This window comes from Schistocerca piceifrons, chromosome 1 (assembly GCF_021461385.2).
Source record: "Schistocerca piceifrons isolate TAMUIC-IGC-003096 chromosome 1, iqSchPice1.1, whole genome shotgun sequence".
In the NCBI taxonomy this organism is placed as follows: Eukaryota; Metazoa; Arthropoda; class Insecta; order Orthoptera; family Acrididae; genus Schistocerca; species Schistocerca piceifrons.
Window position 1 is genome coordinate 1,059,862,026 of NC_060138.1, and position 20,875 is coordinate 1,059,882,900.

At 39.8% G+C, this 20,875-nt stretch overlaps 1 protein-coding gene across 1 annotated transcript in view; it reads right to left on the minus strand.

The window, feature by feature from the left end:
• The window catches only part of LOC124747070 (ubiquitin carboxyl-terminal hydrolase 30), a 115,435-nt gene that overhangs the window by 86,150 nt on the left and 8,410 nt on the right, over positions 1-20,875 (minus strand). The window contains exon 2 of the mRNA XM_047248949.1: positions 5,423-5,575. Coding sequence (XP_047104905.1) covers positions 5,423-5,575 — 153 coding nt within the window. The remainder of the gene's footprint in view (positions 1-5,422; positions 5,576-20,875) is intronic.

The window sequence follows — 20,875 nt, forward strand, 5'->3', positions numbered from 1 at the left end:
CTACAAGTATATACACACAATGTATCAAATGAGACCAATCAATACATGATCACTCAGTAAATATAACTGATTTACTAACAGTTTTTACTAGCATTATATCACTGTTCTCTTGCATATCTTTTTACATATCATCATCATAATTTGTTAGTTTGTTATCCACAATGCTGTGACAAAAGTGTTGTGTGTCCAAGTCCCAAAACATTTCTGCATAAAGTATTACAGTACCTTTCCTACGTCCGTTGTATCAACAACTGATCCATAAATGTTCAACAGCACAATGACAATAAATTGCTCAGAAGGTAACAACATTCCCAGTTATTGTACATGTCTTTCTGGGACCTAATGTGTGTCAGAAGTGCAGGAGGACAGTGAAGACCCCACAAGCAAGCTTTCAGCCTTACAAGATCCGAGCAGGTTGTCCAATGATGTTGGTGATCCCCAGAAGGTATGTATGAGTGTTTCAGATAACAAAGCTAAAACTACATTAACTTTTATGGCATAATAAGTTATTTACACTTCCTGGAGTCAAAGTCATGTACTTTAAGATATAATCACAAAGAAAAATACTTAACTGAGTAATAACTTGAGAGACAAATTGAAGCTTTAGATTGCTCAACTAAAACAGTGTAGGTGAAGCATGAATTTCAATTAAATATTGCAGATTTCTACTTTTCATTAGTACATCTACATTTATACTCCGCAAGCCACCCAACGGTGTGTGGCGGAGGGCACTTTACGTGCCACTGTCATTACCTCCCTTTCCTGTTCCAGTTGTGTATGGGTTGTGGGAAAAACGACTGCCGGAAAGCATCCGTGCGCACTCGAATCTCTCTAATTTTACATTCATGATCTCCTTGGGAGGTATAAGTAGGGGGAAGCAATATATTCGATACCTCATCCAGAAACGCACCCTCTCGAAACCTGGACAGCAAGCTACACCATGATGCAGAGCGCCTCTCTTGCAGAGTCTGCCACTTGAGTTTGCTAAACATCTCCGTAACGCTATCACGGTTACCAAATAACCCTGTGATGAAACGCGCAGCTCTTCTTTGGATCTTCTCTATTTCCTCTGTCAACCCGACCTGGTACGGATCCCACACTGATGAGCAATAATCAAGTACAGGTCAAACGAGTGTTTTGCACGCCACCTCCTTTGTTGATGGACTATATTTTCTAAGGACTCTCCCAATGAATCTCAACCTGGTACCCGCCTTACCAACAATTAATTTTATATGATCATTCCACTTCAAATTGCTCCCCACGCATACTCCCAGATATTTTACAGAAGTAACTGTTACCAGTGTTTGTTCTGCTATCATAGAACCATACAATAAAGGATCCTTCTTTCTATGTATTCGCAATAAATTACATTTGTCTATGTTAAGGGTCAGTTGCCACTCCCTGCAAAAAGTGCCTATCCACTGCAGATCTTCCTGCATTTCGCTGCAATTTTCTAATGCTGCAACTTCTCTGTATATTACAGCATCATCCGTGAAAAGCACCATGGAGCTTCCGACAATATCTACTACGTCATTTATATATATTGTGAAAAGCAATGGTCCCATAACACTCCCCTGTGGCACGCCAGAGGTTACTTTAACGTCTGTAGACGTCCCTCCATTGAGAACAACATACTGTGTTCTGTTTGCTGAAAACTCTTCAATCCAGCCACACAGCTGGTCTGATATTCCATCGGCTCTTACTTTGTTTATCAGGCGACAGTGCGGAACTGTATCGAACACCTTCCGGAAGTCAAGTAAAATGGCATCTACCTGGGAGCCTGTATCTAATATTTTCAGGGTCTCATGAACAAATAAAGCGAGTTGGGTCTCTCACGATCGCTGTTTCCGGAATCCATGTTGATTCCTACAGAGAAGATTCTGGGTTTCCATAAATGACATGATACGCGAGCAAAAAACATGTTCTACAATTCTACAACAGATTGATGGCAGAGATATAGGTCAATAGTTTTGCGCATCTGCTCGACGACCCTTCTTGAAGACTGGGACTACCTGTGCTCTTTTCCAATCATTTGGAACCTTCTATTCCTCTAGAGACTTGCGGTACACGGCTGTTAGAAGTGGGGCAAATTCTTTCGTGTACTCTGTGTAGAATCGAATTGGTATCCCGTCAGGTCCAGTGGACTTTCCTCTGTTGAGTGATTTCAGTTGCTTTTCTATTCCTTGGACGCTTATTTTGATGTCAGCCATTTTTTCGTTTGTGTGAGGATTTAGAGAAGGAACTGCAGTGCAGTCTTCCTCTGTTAAACAGCTTTGGAAAAAGGTGTTTAGTATTTCAGCTTTACGCGTGTCATCCTCTGTTTCAATGCCATCATCATCCCAGAGTGTCTGGATATGCTATTTCAAGCCACTTACTGATTTAACGTACGACCAGAACTTCCTAGGATTTTCTGTCAAGTCGGTACATAGAATTTTACTTTCGAATTCACTGAAAGCTTCACGCATAGCCCTCCTTATGCTAACTTTGACATTGTTTAGCTTCTGTTTGTCTGAGAGGTTTTGGCTGCCTTTAAACTTGCAGTGAAGCTCTCTTTGCTTTCGCAGTAGTTTCCTAACTTTGTTGATGAACCACGGTGGGTTCTTCCCATCCCTCACAGTTTTACTCGGCACGTACCTATCTAAAACGCCTTGAACTTCTTCCATAAACACTCAACATTGTCAGTGTCGGAACAGAAATTTTCGTTTTGATCTGTTAGGTAGTCTGAAATCTGCTTTCTATTACTCTTGCTAAACAGATAAACCTTCCTCCCTTTTTTTATATTCCTATTTACTTCCATATTCAGGGATGCTGCAATGGCCTTATGATCACTGATTCCATGTTCTGCACTTACAGAGTCGAAAAGTTCGGGTCTGTTTGTTATCAGTAGGTCCAAGATGTTATCTCCACGAGTCAGTTCTCTGTTTAAGTGCTCGAGGTAATGTTCGGATAGTGCACACAGTATAATGTCACTCGATGCTCTGTCCCTACCACCCGTCCTAAACATCTGAGTGTCCCAATCTACATCTGGCAAATTGAAATCTCCACCTAAGACTATAACATACTGAAGAAATTTATGAGATATGTATTCTAGATTTTCTCTCAGTTGTTCTGCCACTAATGCTGCTGAGTCGGGAGGTCGGTGAAAGGAGCCAATTATTAACCAAGCTCGGTTGTTGAGTGTAGCCTCCACCCATAATAATTCACAGGAACAATCCACTTCTACTTCACTACAGGATAAACTACTACTAACAGCGACAAACACTCCACCACCGGTTGCATGCAATCTATCCTTTCTAAACATCGTCTGTGCCTTTGTAAAAATTTCGGCAGACTTTGTCTCTGGCTTCAGCCAGCTTTCCGTACCTATAACGATTTCAGCTTCGGTGCTTTCTATCAGCGCTTGAAGTTCTGGTACTTTACTAACGCAGCTTCAACAGTTTACAATTACAATACCGACTGCTGCTTGGTACCCGCATATCCTCACTTTGCCCCGCACCATTTGAGGCTGTTGCCCGTTCTGTACTTGCCCGAGGTCATTTAACCTAAAAAACTGCCCAGTCCACACCACACAACCCTTGCTACCCGTGTAGTCACCTGCTGTGTGTAGTGGACTCCTGACCTATCCAGCGGAACCCGAAACCCCAGCACCCTATGGCGCAAGTCAAGGAATCTGCAGCCCACACGGTCGCAGAACCGTCTCAGCCTCTGATTCAGACCTTCTACTCGGCTCTGTATCAAAGGTCCGCAAGTCAGTCCTGTCAACGATGCTGCAGATGGTCAGCTCTGCTTTCATCCCGCTAGTGAGACTGGCAGTCTTCACCAAATCAGATAGCCGCCAGAAGCCAGAGAGGATTTCCTCTGATCCATAGCGACACACATCATTGGTGCCGACATGAGCGACCACCTGCAGATGGGTGCACCCTATACCCTTCATGGCATCCAGAAGGACCCTCCCCACATCTGGAATGACTCCCCCCGGTATGCACACGGAGTGCACATTGGTTTTCTTCTCCTCCCTTGCTGCCATATCTCTAAGGGGCCCCATTACGTGCCTGACGTTGGAGCTCCTAACTACCAGTAAGCCCACCCCCTGCAACCGCCCGGATCTTGCAGACTGAGGGGAAACCTCTGGAACAGGATTAACATTTTCAATCAAACAGACCAAATCTTCAGACTAACTCTTCCACATAACAGCCTAATTAAGGTCCAATGGAATACACCTGTCCCTCTTTTCAAAAACCAAAATGTTGGCCAAACTTTTGAATATGCGTCTTCCATGAAAAATTCTTTCAGGCTAAAACCCAAACATTCAGCAGTGGGTTTAAAAAATAGGGTAAATGGAATTTGTAATGAAGAGTTAAAGAAGTGGACAAAGAAGAAACTGCAACAAAAGATGCTGACTGAAAAAGGTACAACAAAATCACAATCAAGAATGATTATTTGATGTTTTCTTTGCATGACAAGTCATTTACAACATCACCAATGGCAAAACATTTAAGTGCAGCACTTAAAAATTCTATGTTTCTATATTACTAAGCAGTCAAAACAGTCATCCAGCTGGAGGGGCAACAAAAATTAGATTTTCACTACTTCATAAAATTATTGGTCAAATTAAAAAATGTACGATGCTGGCATAATATATTCATTAAGTGGTATAAATATTATGTTAAAGGCTAACACAATAAGTCAAGTATTCTAAAGATTATGCTGCCTGTATTCAGCCAGCATTTGAGAAAGAGAGCACGTAGCAACTTCCAACAAATTTTACACGTAATTTCAAAACAATTCCATACTTTTTTCTTTTTGCTTAACATGAAATATTTAAAGCATTAACTCACTAGTGTTTGAAGCTGTTTTATACGTGAGAGTTTGATTCTTTGAAGAATTGGGGTTGGGGGTTACTGGTACACAATAATTAGTTGCTCAACACAAAGTTCAGTGTTGTGAGTATTCTATATCACATTTTTAGTTTGCAGCTATTTCATCTCGTAAGGCCAGTTATTGACTACTAGTTGAGATGTCACAAAGATAATACAGTACAGTTAAGGTCAAAATTTTGAAAAACACTTTAAGGTTTATATTTTATTTATAATTTCAAAACTTGATCTCATTAAAATTAAGGCCTCAGCGTTTAATGCTACAGAAACATCAGCAATCAAAAAATTCTGCTGGCAAGTTTATATTTTTATAGGTTTATATACAGTTTCCTGATGTGTAGGGCCCATGCCTTATTACAAGATTACAAACCCTAGATTTGGTGCTTTTTTTATTGGTGCAAAATTTCTCACACATAAAGAAAGAATGGAAAATCTATGAGAAAAGGGTAGTTCAATCCTTTACTAGAGGCATTATATGAAATTTTTAAAATAATCTACTAATACTACATTAATCAGGATACAAAATGAAATCAAATATCTCTCACCTAGAAGGGCTGTATGCAAAGCTTCAATGAAATTATTCTTCTTATTGGCATATCGTGACAACCATTCCACAATGGCTGGACAAGAGGCCAAGGCTTGCAATAATGAATTAATAAAACATGTGTTTCCTAGGTTCACAAGACCACATATTTGGCCTGAAAGGAAAACAGCAGGAGTGTTGGATTAAAAAAATGAAAAACACTGTAAATATTGTTTCAGTAACCACATTCTTGATAAAACAAACACTGCTTATTCACTAATCATAGACAAGCTGCAAACAGAAAATCAATAGGCAAAATGTTTCTGTAGTGACTCCTTAAAACATTTCATCACATCTGTTCATTTGATTTCTTCTTCAACAGCTTTCAAAAGCATTAAATACAAAGATTATCATGCCTCATCTAGTCAGGTACCTTTGGAATAACATACAACTGAATATAGTAACAAGGGGCTCAATTTTCTCTGATCTGTGGGATAGATGACAACAGTTGCAACACTCATATTCACCACGAGTATCTTGTAAAAGCCACACATGGACTCAATGCTGATAGATTCTTATTAAAAGGATGTTAAAATGACTGTCAATCGTATCAAAAGCTTGACTCACAAAACAATTGGCACCCCATATGACCTAGCAACTCATAAACCTCAATGAACAAATTGTTAACAAACTTGATGCTCAAAATACATATAGCTAGTTTCACAAGCTGCGACACTGTCGCGGATAAAACAGTGACCCGTATATACAATAAGGTTCCTTTAATTTACGTCTATGGTCACAAACTTTTTGTTAACAGATTACCAGTTTCGGTCTATAATGACCACCATCAGATCTGCAGCAAAAAATGAGAAAGAAACATAAATACACTATCAGATTGTCTACGGCTTAAAAACAATAAATAGACCATAATGAAAAGTACTACTGGCATGTATATGCATTTAAGCACTTCAAGTATGAAGAGATATAAATGTTTTATAAAAACAAAGTCCTAATGTACTGCAGTCATAGTGGCATCGTCAAATGTTAAATTGAAAATCAGCACCAGCATATGCACGAGTCACGTTGTCAGTAGCACTACTGTTCAAAACAAGCTGCCATACAGTTGCCACAAGATATTTGTGTTGTAGGTTCACCAGATGTTTCTAATGTAGGCATACACTAATTTTCAATGATTAATTGAACAGCGTAAAATAAAGGGGGATACAATAGTTGAAGTCTGTAATGAACTTATAATGTATAAAAGGCAATACAGTAATAAAAAGCAATGAAACAGAACACAATACAAGTCAGATTGTTATAAAGAGAAAGAGTTAAGAGACAGTAGTTGGCATATGCTCAAGTGCCAATATTCTAGATAATGACATAAGTTATAAACACCTTTGATTGTGCATGGAATAATATTAAAAAAACTATAAAACAAATCACTAAAGAAGCCACAATGAAAGAAAACATAATGTTGCACATAATCAGTGCCCTCTGTTAGCACTAATGCCAGAATTACGCATAGACGAGAAATGGTTGGAGGAACGTGACCGCCAGAGGGGCCCTCCTACCCTGCGGCACTCCGTTGCAAGCAAAGAATGATAAAATTCCGTAACAGTATACGACCAACATTATCTAGTTAATGCAGTATATGAAATGGACAGAGAAGGAACAAGGAAATACTAGAGTCATGCGTAAAATGTATGAAAAACGAAGTAAATATGTAAGGCACACAATACTTGGTGAAACTATCAACAAACTATATATAACAGAGACGTGCAGTGATTAAAGTAAAACACTGTCAAACAAAGCAAAGTAGGCATTGGGCACAAAGTCACTCTGCCAGTTAAACAGTTTTGTTGGTTCTTTCTTTTTTGCTTCATAAATTTCAAGCTCCTCTAACAAATTAAGAGCACGACCTTTTTCCACTCTGTGGAGAATACACACATAATTCTCAATGCTGCCCATCGAATGACCAGTTTCAGTTAAATACTGTCCCAAAGCAGTTTTGTTCTGTGGCTATGAGTGTTCTTTAAACCTTAATTTAAAAGAGCGGCCCGTTTGACCGATATAATATTTGTCACAGTTACTGCAGTCAACCCTCTATACTCCAGAGCCATCAAATTTGTCATTACTTCCTTTTCAGTTTATGTTTTATTCGGAGTTTTAGTGTGTTGTTAATGTGAAAGCCACATCTGACATTAGACTTTTTAAAACATTTTTCTATTTTCAGGGACTTTTGCCGTTAAATTTCATGGGAATTCTATCTTTTCATTATGGCCTATGTATTGTTTTTAAGCTGTAGACAATCTGCAAGTGTATTTATGTTTTTTTCTCATTTTTTTGCTGCAGATCTGATGATGGTCATTACAGACCGAAACAGGTAATCTGTTAACAAAAAGTTTTTTGACCACAGACGTAAATTAAAGGAACTTCATTACATACAGCTAGCCTGTTCAAACATTGCAAACAACATTTAAAGATGTAGAAGGAATAGACTCTCAACATATGCATCTATAATTGAGGTAATACTGTAATGAAGTCATGTGAAACAGGGGCAATGTGCCTAATGCTGTTTAACAGTATTTCCGGTCTCTTAGGCACTCCAGTTAGAAAAAGTTAATGAATACAAAGCTGCAAAATGTTCTCAATTTCCTAATAATTGGACAAGTCAAAAATAATATTAGGTTGGGGCATAAGTTTGTCGCACATTTTGTTTTCAGTTTACATATTGTCATTTGGAGACAGTGAGTGGAGCTGTAGACACAAGAAAGTGGAGTGCCAAGTGGAGAAATTGCAATACTTCTGACATATTCTTTTGTTTGAGTTCAATAGAAGGGTGACAGCAGGGGAGGCGGCCAGAAACAGTGGTGCCATGGTATGGGGCTAATGCCATTGGACAGAGCATGGCAAGAATTTTTTTTAAGGAGGATCATTTTGACATTAATGACTCTCCATGTTCAGGGGGGCCTTTGAGGTTCGATGATGATCATTTAAATGCATTAATCCACAGTGACCTATGTCAGTGCACTTGAGAACTGGCAAATGCAATGAACTGTGATCATTCCAGCATCATGCAACATCTGCATGCAGTGGGGAAGGCTCAGAAATTGTGTGTATAGGTACCACATGCTTCAAGCCAAAATCAAAAAAGTCAGCAGGTGGCCATATGCACATCTATGCTTGCTTGTTATCAATTGCCTTGTGAACAACACTGACCACTCCTATACTGTATCATTACTGGTGATGAGAAATGGTGCCTTTGCACTAACATCAGGAAAAGAAAGGAATGATTGAGCTCAAATAAAGCAGTAACTCCCCATACAAATGCCTATGTGCATCCACAAAAGATAATGTTATGCATCTGATGGAACAACGATGATGTGCTATGCTACGAACGGCTTTTCCTAAATGTAACCATCACTGCTGACATTTACTGTCAGCAACTGAGACATCTTGTAGACATGAGCCAAAAATGACCAGGAAGAATGCATGAAGTGATGCTGCTCTGTGATAACCCCCATCCACATTCTCCCAGACTGACTCAGAAAACTATACAGAAGTTGGATTTGGAAGTCATTCCGCACCCACCTTATCCACCAGTTATTGCACCCTCAGATTTTCACTATTTCTGCTCTCTATTGAACAACCTTCAAGAAACTTCCTTTCCTGATGAAAATGCACTCCAAACATGGCTCGACAAGTTAACTGCCTGAAAACCACATGGTTTCTACAGTTGTGGAATCTAAAAGTTACCCCAACATTGGCGGTCTGTCATAAATAGTGAAGGAGAATATATTACCAATGACTATAGTCTCTTTTATGTGTATCCACTGTGTTCATTAAACTCGTGGAAAGACACTATAAACTTATGCAACATTCAAATATATATAAGCTTCGAAATTAACAATTCAGATCAACAAAAGTAAACATAAGCACACCGCCCAAGTATTAGTCCCGTCCTGGTGGACACATCATGCTAGTACTGCATCTCGCCTTGACAATGGCTTCAGTTTGGTGAGGAAGAGAGTCAACAAGTTTCTTCAGGTATGCTGTATCCAACTGAAACCACTCACTGATGATAAGACCTCGTAGAGCAACCAAATTTTTGTGGTGTTGATTGCTACACTTCAATTGCTGTTCGAGACCTTTTCTATGGGATTAATATAAGATGGTTTAGCAGGCTAGTCGAAGTGAGAAACGGTGCCTGCATGTTCATAAAACCAGGAATGTATGCACAGAACCCAGTGAACATGACTATTGTCATCTTGAGTGACATCAGTGTCTACAGCCTGAAGAAAGGGCAACACTTGGTCACTGAGGATACTGAAATAAACATCCTGGTTCATATTCATGACAACCTTAATGAGTAGGCCCAAATCGTGGTATGAAAAACATTCCTAAAACATCACAAAACCCCCTCTGGTCTGAACTATTTCCTTGATATGCTGCACGTTAAACGTCTCATTAGGTTGTCAGTATATTATCTGAAAACAGGCATAACCATTACTCTTCAGACCAAAACCATGATTTTCATACCACAGTGCACATGTCCAGTCAGCTAATGTCCAGTTTCCATACTTTTTGCTCCATTGAAGACATACAGCTTTATGCGTCACTGTGACCAACGGCCTTTTGCAAGGAACCCGACTCCAAATGTCCACTGCATACCTTTCTCTTCACAATGTTTTCTCAGAAACTGGTTGTGATGGACCTAAATTCACAGACTATAGCAATGCCAGTTGGGTATGAAACCAACTGTCAGTGACAAGGCATGACTTCTTTAATTCCTGTCAGTTACAATCTTTTTATTACCACTGTGTTACAAGGCTGCAAGAGGTACATCATTCCTTGTAGACAAATTGCACAGTTCACATAATTACATTAACAAATTGTACTATTTCATGGACAGTATGGTAATGGACACATCCAAAACCAATAGTTCCCTGTCATGTCTCTACGGTGACACATCTTAGTGTGCCAGTATATATATAATTAACTTCCAAGACTTACAACAGGTGGCCACTTGACAGCCTGGTACAAGGATTATGCTCTCTACAGTGCTCCAAAGCAATCAATGTTTTGTCAGGGCAGCTTTCATCAGTTATATTTGAAAGAGAAACCATGAAATCAGCTAATAAATGCAAAACCTTCTTTATTAAAAAAAAAAAAAAAAATAGCCAACTAATAAGTGAAATAGTCAGGTAGTCAACATATCACAGAGGTAGCTCAGAAGAATAGCAAGGGACAGTTCAAGCAATAAAGCAACAGAATACACACAAGTAATGTCAATGCCATATGCATAAAGCCAAATCATAGTTACTCCATGCTCTGCTAAAGATGTTAAGAATGTACTGAACACTATATAAAAAATCCTCACAAGTTCATAATACCTCAAGGAAATTATTAAAGTCCTGTTCTTCATATAATCATATACAACCCATTCAGTCACATGCACATTAGGCCTACCTCATTATAACATAGCATATTTCCAGTTCAGTAAAAGTGCAAACTTTCGGAGCCAGCTTCTTGGCAGAAGGGATGAAGGGATACAAAAATGGATGAAGGAAAAGGACTGGCGAGGTTTAGGAAATGCGGAGGTTCTTTCCTTCTCATCCTGTTCGTTAAGTCTCCCCCGACCCAGGGTTCCGGGCGACTTCTTCAAACACTCCCCATTTTCTAAGCCTCATCAATACCTTTTTGTTCATCCCTCCAATGGACTTGTTACGATGAACCAGTTGAGAAACAAGCTCTGACCGGGCAGTGATAGGCAACAATGTTCCTTCTAGAATGCTGGAGAATGTTCCAGAGTCTTCCAGAATGTAAAATCTCTTCCAGAATGTTCCATGATTTCGAAGAATGTTCTCGCATGGAGTTGAGAGTCTGGAGGAATGTGGAAAGGGTGTACTCAACCTCAATCTAAATCACGAAGATGTCATCTGTGAATCTAACCCAGGTGAGGGTTTTGGGATTCTAGATGGTTAGAAAGGATTCCTCTACATGGCCCATGAAGAGGTTGGCATAGGATAGTGCCATGCAGGTGCCCACTGCCATACTTCAAAGATGAAGTAATTGTGGGTGAGGATAGTTGCTCATGGTGGCCAGGAAGGAGGTTGTAAACTTGGAATCCGTCAGGCACTGGGGAAGGTAGTGTTCAATAGCAGCAATGCCAGAGGCATTAGGGATGTTAGGGAAAGGCAGGTGGCATCAACAGTGGCGGGCTGAGCATCATGTGCTAAAGGAACAGGAACTGTGGAGAGTCAGTGGAGGAAATGCTTGGTGTCTTTTATATAAGAGGGAAGGTTGTGGGTAATAGGCTGCTGGTGTTGTTGATCCATGACAGCAGAGATTCTCTCAGTGGGGCCCACAAAGGAACTTCCTGGGTGGTTGGATTTGTGGACTTTAGGAAGCATGTAGAAACTAGGAGTGTGGGGTGGGTAGGGGTGAGGAGATAGACTCCGAGGAGAGGTTCTGGGATGGGCCAAAGGATTTGAGAAGAGACTGGAGACACTACTGGATCTCTGGAATGGGGACACTGTGGCAGGGTTTGAAGTTAGTAGACCTTAGTATAATGGTATGATGCATTGCCAACTCCAGCTACTGCTGTAACATGTATTGACTTTCCACTGACCTGTACACTACTTATGAAATTTCCCTAAGAAAATAAAACAAAACTGCCACTAGCTAAGGCTACCCCTCCCCCCCTCCACCTCCCCCCCCCCCCCCGCATTTTTTTAAATATTCTGACAGATATAAACTTATTGTGCTGGAAATGTAACTGACACTATAAAACTATAAAAACAGTTGCTTGATAAAAATTAAAATCTATTAATCAAGACACAGTTTACTCAATTACATATCCTCATGAGATTGAAATATTGCTGCGTTAACAATGCTTTATAGTTTACTTTGTCTTATAAACTGAATTATTGTTCAAAGTCATTTTCATATGTTACTCAATATGTGAATCCTTTCTCTGCCTAATAGAGATCCACAGCAGTGGTGCAAAGTATAATGGATAGTATAAATTGCATTCCTCAATGATCTAGTAAAACTAATCTAACCACCACAACTAACTATAGCTATTATTACTATTGCATTACAACCATTTTCGCTACTGTACACTATATGTGACTAAAACACATTACAAACAGTAATAACAAGTTTTTTGCCTGCCATATCCCATAGAGCACTCCATCACTTCTCGGTCCATAGGTCCAGATTCTGTAAGGTACTCCGTCACTTCGCAGTCCACAGGTGAAACATGATGGTTCCTTGGGCACTGCAGAGGGTGATTTGGTGGAATCTGACATTTCTGTTGTCTCCTGGCTCCCAGCATTCATGGGAGCATCATTGCAGCCAATGAGCAGCAATGTCACATGCCAGCCCGCATTACCCTGTTATTGGCTCTTTGAGTGGAAAGGACCAGGCCTATAGCTGCACTTCCACTCTGATGTTACAGTCATGTTTGCCGAGCATGTGTTATCAGCTGTTCGTACAACGAGAAGACAAAAAGTCATGGAATACTTCCTAATATCATGTCGGATCTGCTTTTGAATGGCATAGTGGAGCTGCTCAATGTTAAAGTCGTTGGAAGTCCCCTGCAGAAATACTGACTCATTTTGTCCCTACAGCTGTCCGTTACTGTGAAAGTGCAGCTGATGCAGGATTTTGTGCACGAAGTGATCTCTCGATTATGTCCCATAGATGTTTGATGGGATTCATGTTGGGCGATCTGGATGGCCAAGTCATTTGCTCACACTGTCCTGAATATTCTTCAAACCAACTTCAACTTCAAACAATTGTGGCCCGGTGAAATGATGCACTGTCATTTCTAAAAATTCCATTGTTGTTTGGGAACATGACGCACATGAATGGCTGCAAACGGTCTCCAAGTAGCCCAACATAACCATCTCCAGTCAATGATGGTTCAGTTAGACCAGAGGACCCAGTCCATTCCATGTATACATGGCCCACACCATTATGGAGACACCACCAGCTTGCTTAGTGCCTTGTTGACAACCTGGCTCCGTGGGGTCTGAACCACAATCAAACCCTACAATCAGCTCTTACCAACTGAAATTTGGACACATCTGACCAGGCCATGGTTTCCAGTCATCTAGGGTCCAATTAACATGGTCCCAAACTCACAAGGGGCACTGCGGATGATGTTTTGCTGTTAGCGAAGGCACTCGCGACGGTTGTCTGCTCCCATAGCCCATTAATGCCAAATTTGCAGCAATGTCCTAATGGATATGTTCATTGTATGTCCCATATTGATTTCTGCTGTCATTTCATACAGTGTTGCTTATCTGTTAGCACTGACAACTCTGCGCAAATACCACTGCTCTCGGTTGTTAAGTGAAGGCCATCGGCCACTGTGTTGTCCGTGGTGAGAGGTAATGCCTGAAATTTGGTTTTTTCTTGGCAGTGTTGGTCTCAGAATATTGAATTCCCTAATGATTTCCAAAATTGAATGTCCCACGCATCTAGATCCAACTACCATTCCACATTCAAAATCTGTTAATTACCATTGTGCGGCCATAGTAATGTCAGAAACCTTTTCACATGAATCATCTGAGTACATATGACAGTTTCACCAATGCACTGCCTGTTTATATATTGTATACATGTTACTATCATCATTTCTATATGCACATATAGCTATCCCAAGATTTTTGTCACTCCACTGTATGCCATGGTTGTTGACTTCAACTGTCTTCAATGGTTTGCTTCCCTATCTTCCATGACAACCTCCCACAGTGCTGTGTGTGGTAGTTGACTGATAAGCTGTCATGCTACACAAGCCTTTCTTACTACACGAACCTATCTTGAAATTGGATTGACGATATTATCCAGGATTTGAAATGTTATCTTGTAATGCCATACCTCCTTGACGTCTTCAATGCCACATTAGTTGTTATGATCTGGCATTAACTACAGCTGCATACAGTGCAGGCAAAGAGTGTGTTCTGGCATGCTTTCTTCACCACAGGCATGGAGGGATTCAAGTATTTCATTCAAAGTCTCCATTTTACAAAACTTCCTGGCAGTTTAAAACTGTGTGCCAGACCAAGATTTGAACTTGGGACCTTTGCCTTTCGCAGACAAGTGCTCTACTGACTGAGTTACCAAAGTGCGACTCAAGACCCGACCTCACAGCTTCAATTCTGTCAGTACCTCGCCTCCTACCTTCCAAACCAGGAGACAAGGTACTGGCAGAACTGAAGCTGTGAGGATGGGTCATGGGTCATGCTTGGGTATCACAGTTGGTGGAGCACTTGCCTGCGAAAGGCAAAGGCTCCGAGTTCAAGTATCGGTCTGGCACACAGTTTTAATCTGCCAGGAAGTTTCATATCAGTGCACACTCTGCTGCAGAGTGAAATCTCATTCTGGAAACATCTCCATTTCATGTTGGGAAAGAATCTGTATGTGCACCTCGCTGTCTGGAAATCATCCTGTCACTTCTGTCATAGGAAGAGGATCTGACCACAAATTTCCTATGTGGTTGTGGTCCATACTCCTATTATATTCTACTTGTGATAGTATTCCTCTCTCTTCTCATAGCAGATCATCACTTTCTTTTGTATCTGTAGAGTGAATGAAAATATTTCAGATATGTCTTAACTACGTGGAACCAAAACCTCCCATAACTTGAAGAAGTATTCCGTATTGCACTCTGACTTTCGCGGTGGCCAAGCGGTTCTAGGCGCTTCAGTCTGGAACCGCGCAACTGCTAGTCACAGGTTCGAATCCTGCCTCAGGCATGGATGTGTGTGATGTCCTTAGGTTAGTTAGGTTTAAGTAGTTATAAGTTCTAGGGGACTGATGACTTCAGATGTTAAGTCCCATAGTACTCAGAGCCATTTGAATCATCTGAACCGTATTGCACTCTGTTAATTTCCCATGCTGCGGTTATGAGCAGACGCCTGTGCACACAAATGCTAGCACAATGTTTCATTAACATAGTTCGGGTAGTGTCACAACATATCCTTATTGTTCAGACATGTAATCATAACTGTCTAAATCCTCCCGCCCAACAGTCTCTCTTGCTCACTTCTTCCATGTGTGCACTACAATTGTGTATCCTGGTGGTTCTAAGATAATTGTGTTTAGCCAGCTTCATTAACACGTTATTTGCAGCTCCTTAGTCAGTCAGTCACCTTTTCTAGATTTATTAGTTCTACACCAAAAACTTTATGAGCATTTAAGTTTCCCAGTAAAAGGAAACATAGTGTTAGTTGACCCACTAGGTCCATATGTTTGAAAGGAGACAAATATTGCACAATCTGTCATCTGCAGCATCTGGATTTGGACTGCAACTTCTTTTGATGTAGTGCTGAGAAATAATTGCTCACTGAAGGTGTCTGAGCATACTAAAATTCAGACCCTTTGAGACACCCTTTGTGTTGACACAGTTTTTGTAATAAACGTGAGTGATCAGGACGTTCATTTTCTAAAAAAATATTGTTTCTTGAGTAGTATTGCATACTGATGATAGCCATCACCCATCCAAGGTCGGAAAAGTATCCTTCACAGTTCTATTAAATTATCATCACATGTGACACTGACAGTGATGCTAAGAGAATGGCAGTATGGGTTACTTTCATCTTCCTTTCTTGTTACATCTTTGATGGAAGTACCATGTCTGTATTCATGTAGTCAACTTTACATGAGGTGGGATCCACCTCAGCCAAAGATACCAGACCAGTTTTTGCTTTTCGTTTCTTCACCTTGTCCCTCTCATTTGCTTGGGTCTCCCTGTTTTAATTTCAATGACAGGGAATGATTTAAGCTACTCTATGGCCTGGTGCTCAATGTCAGCTATTGGCTGATATCAGGTTGTAGGCCTCCTGTTTCCTGAGGAGTGGACACTGGACGACATCGTTTTACCAGCTGATTCTGAACAAAGCCGTTTCCTCTCCAGCTGCATCAGAGGAATGAAGTTCTCTGATATGAGTGGAACAGGGGCTGTCATAATGGTAGGATGCAATTGTTCATACTGTTCCCTGGTGTCACAGTATTATAAGCAATTAATCTTCTTCTTTCTCTCTCTATTTTCTCTATTCTCCATACTTCTGCTCCATATAGTAACACTTGTCTGACAATAATTTTATATATTCTTATTATGGTTGCCACTGGCAGAAATTTGGATGATAATAATTTGTTAAGTGAATATGACACACTGCTGGCTGCTTTGATCCTCACTTCAATTTCTTGTTACTCATAATTTCTGTTGTTCACTGCATCCCCAGATAATTCAACTCATCTTTTTCTTCAAACAAGTGGTTATCAATTTGCAGAGTTTTCTGATTTTTGTTTTGTAATTTCTTTGTACCCTCAAGAATTTTGTTTTATTGTCATTTCTCTATAATCCAATTTCCCTCTTTTTTAACAGCATTCTTGCCAGAACTTTCAGGTTATCTAGATTTTCAGAAATTAATGCCACATCTTCTGCAAAGGCAAATACATTCATTTACATTCCGATGCAAACTCCCTCTTCTGCTTTGCCTGCTGTGCCCAGTGTTTGCTATATTATTATGTTGAACAAAATTGGTTATATTCCATCTCTTTGTCTAAATCCTGTTTATATGTTGACAGTCATGGGATATTCTTGTTCTGTTTTTACTATCCCTTTAGAGCCTCCCAATGCAACTTTCAAACAATTTCTAATCTTCTTCAGTATTCCAAACTTCATTTTCTCCCACAAATGTTCCCTGTTTATGTTATCATGGGCTTTCTTAAAATCAACAAAGAATATCACCATTACTTTGTTGTATTCCCAATATTTTGTTATAGCTTGATCGATTATACGTAAGTCCCACTTATTTTTCAAATATTAGCTCTTTTAAATGTTATGTAATTGAAGGTGAAGGGGGAAGAAAGGAAAAGAAAGAGAAGGAACTAATGATATCAGCTGCATCATAACTTTGTGCAGAGACAGCTGAGGATTCAAATCAGGGATCTCCTGCCTACTAGGCAGTAGTGTTAACCACTACACCATCTGGATACAGTGTTTATCGCAAATGCGCTGACTATCTCAGCATGCTCCACTGCTGACCTACATTCCCACCTAGCACCAGCTATCCACAATCCCCGCCCATGTCCTAATTTTAGACTCCCACTGGAGGTCGAATGAAATGTGCATCTGCAATGAATGTTGTGGACTCATTGCCCACTGAGGCAAATAAATTATATGAATTCTAGGTGTCTGTTCTTTCTGATATGTACCAAAGAAAAGACACCACACATTCACATAACCTTTTAAATGTGGTTCCAATCTTTTCCAGAGAATCTTGGCAAATATGGGGGGGGGGGGGCTAGTCTAATTAATGAGAAGCCTCTATAATTTATGCATTCTCGTTTATTGCCCTTTCTATGAACTGGTTCTATGATCATTTCTTTCCACTTAGCTGGTATTTGAGACCTCACAAACTTTAAATCTCTCATTATTGAGGGCTTTATAGTTTAATGTTGCACTGGTAAATCATGACGTTTAGCTTTTCTGATACTGCACTTTCTGCAAACACTATGATAAAGGTACCAAAATCATGACCTTAACATTTCTTGATATCTCCTCCCAACAAAAGGAGAAAGGTACCAGAACCTATTCCATTTCCTTTTAGATCTCTCTAGATGTGGCAGGTAAACTGGACTTCTTATGACTAGCTGCCTAACATACTTCTACATGACAAATTTGGACATCAGATCCCTCTTGGACTGCATTGAATACGAAAATCAGCCATGTCTATCCCATAATAAGAGACCTGTAGAACCACTCGGGTCAACGCTGTGACTGCTATGAGTATAGGTCTGCTGAGGTTTAGTATTGCTACTGTGTATCACTATCCCCTTCGGCAGCCATCAGGTTAATGTACAGAGGGAAGGGTTGCTGGGAGTTCAATTTTATGGTCTGTGACAGAATACATATGGGGAGTAGAAGACTGAGAGGTCTCAGGAATTACTTCAAGCAATGAGGAACACCCACCTAGTGTCATGGCCACCCCTTGAAATACAAAGTTGGGTAAATAAACAATAACTAGGACCTTAAAACACTAACTGCTTCTACTATTTTTTGTTTAGGGAAAATAAATTGCAGAGCTTTGGGATTCAAAAATGAGTCAGTGGAGTTGGAAGAGGAGTTTAAGATCAAATATTGTTTGGGTTACGTCAAGTACAACGATAATATCAAGACCAAACAGAATTAAAATCAAGATGAGTTTTATTGCAGTAAAACACAGTATAGAGGAAACTTGGGTATAGACTTCACTGCAAAATCAGAAAATCAACAATAATATTACAGATACAAGACTCATTTTAAAAACAAAGAGAAGATACTCCAGGGAAATCATTCACCCCTGCACACCAATGAGCTCACATTCTGATGAAGAGGTAGAACAGCTCAATGAAGAGTAACAAAAAATATCCCACTGCAATGTAATAGCAGAAGAAAAAGAAAAACTGCAGAATGATTCTTCCCTCGAAATTATGGGTATGGTACCAGAAATGATGGAGACCATATACTAACAGCATTTGCCAAACACATTCATTCAGAATAAAAAGATACAGTGGTCAAATTAAATGTTGAGTATCACTGAAATTTTAATACTGAACATTGCAGTCCAGAAATTAGTTATGATATCAACACAATGGTTTATTTGTAATGTGATTTTAACTGAAACAGTCCATGTTTCTATCGTGAGGGAGCAGTACATGCAGTCTATGGCAACCATGTCATCTGTAAACATTGAAATACCTGTGCTGCGTGTCATTATGAGAGTTGTGTTGGTTCAGGATGATTTCGACAGCAATACATACAGCCAGAGGCTCCGTATAGTCACCCTAACAGAGCATGGAATGAGACTGTTGGGCATTGCAGTGAATGTTGCTGTGAGTCAAAGTGAAGTCTGTAGAAATTGGAAGAAGTTTCTAATGACAGGATCAGTTGAGGATCATCACTGAAGTGGCCACAGAAGAAAAATGACAGGTGTCCAGGACCAATATCTGTATATAACAATAGGCAGAAACCCTCAACACAATGCCAAATGTCTCCAGCTACGGTTCCAAACAGCTACAGGAGTGTAGTTGTCAACACAAACAATACAAAATAGGCTCTATCAGCAGGGATTACATGCCAGAAGACCTCTCAAAGCTCCTCCTCTGATTCATGTTTGGAGAGGGGCTCGTATTGCATGAATGAAACCACTCTCTGTGGACCAGGCAGCAGTGGAACACAATGCTCTCTTTCTGATGAGAACCATATCAGGCTTTAAAATGTGTTAAGTTTATTTTTCTTTTATTACAACTATAGCTCACAGAAGAAAATCAGTTTTGTTTCCTATTATGTCCACTACTGTTAAAAGAGAATGTGACAGTTTAAGGCAAACTGGGATATAATACAACAAGCTAAATAACACACAACTACTTGTAAATGACTTTAAGAGGATGTGAGAAGATAAAATGAAAATATGGCAAGAGAAGCAACTGAAAACAATAAAATTATGATGAAAACATGGAATCCTTACAATTCATATAGAACGAGGGGTTAAAGTCCAGATCAGGGCCAGTGGCAGTCATGGTGGTGTTCCCCAACTGCTCATAGGATGGCAATGTGTTGGTTTTGCATACCAATGGGATGCTACTTTCATGTAACCAATGAGAAGTGAGGAACAAAGCAATATTTCTAGCGCCACATTGAAATAATTTTATTGTTCACTGTTTATTTGTGGTTTTCTTCAGATTTTTATTTTTCAACTACAGCTATGAAATCCATTAACTGGAATGCTCAGTGATTTGGTGATCTATGGTGAAGTAGTATGTCACATGGTTTAATTGATGATGATTGGTTTGTGGGGCGCTCAACTGCGCTGTTATCAGCACCTGTACAAATTCCCAACCTTTGCTCAGTCCAATCTCGCCACTTTCATGAATGACGATGAAATGATGGGAACAACACAAACACCCAGTTATCTCGAGGCCGGTGAAAATACCTGACCCCGCCGGGAATCGAACTCGGTGGTTTAATTGTGAAATAACAAAAATCTATTAAGTGTGATGGCGAAATGATCTAAAAATGTCAAAGGTTACAATCAATAGCATAGTGTCTAAGTACAGCAAAGGCTGCTATTTTTCATATGTTGTGTCTAGAAGAAGTGCTGGTTTGTTGGAAGCAATTAAAAATTGGCACAGTTCTGGAGTTTACATATTTGTGTGTTTGTATGTGCAGATTTAAGTTTATATCCTTTGAAATGGACATGGCTAAGCACACTGCTGATGACTGTAGACAAGTTTTAAGAGATATTCATGTAGAAGTGTGCTGTAGGTGTACAAATGGGATAATACAAATTTTCTGGATATAATTAAAGATAACATTTTGCCAGACAACAATAATTTCACACTGTTTCTTTTTTTTAATATAAGTGCCTGAAAGATGAAGGTCTTCAGTACCTCAAAGTCAACTACAAATTGACTT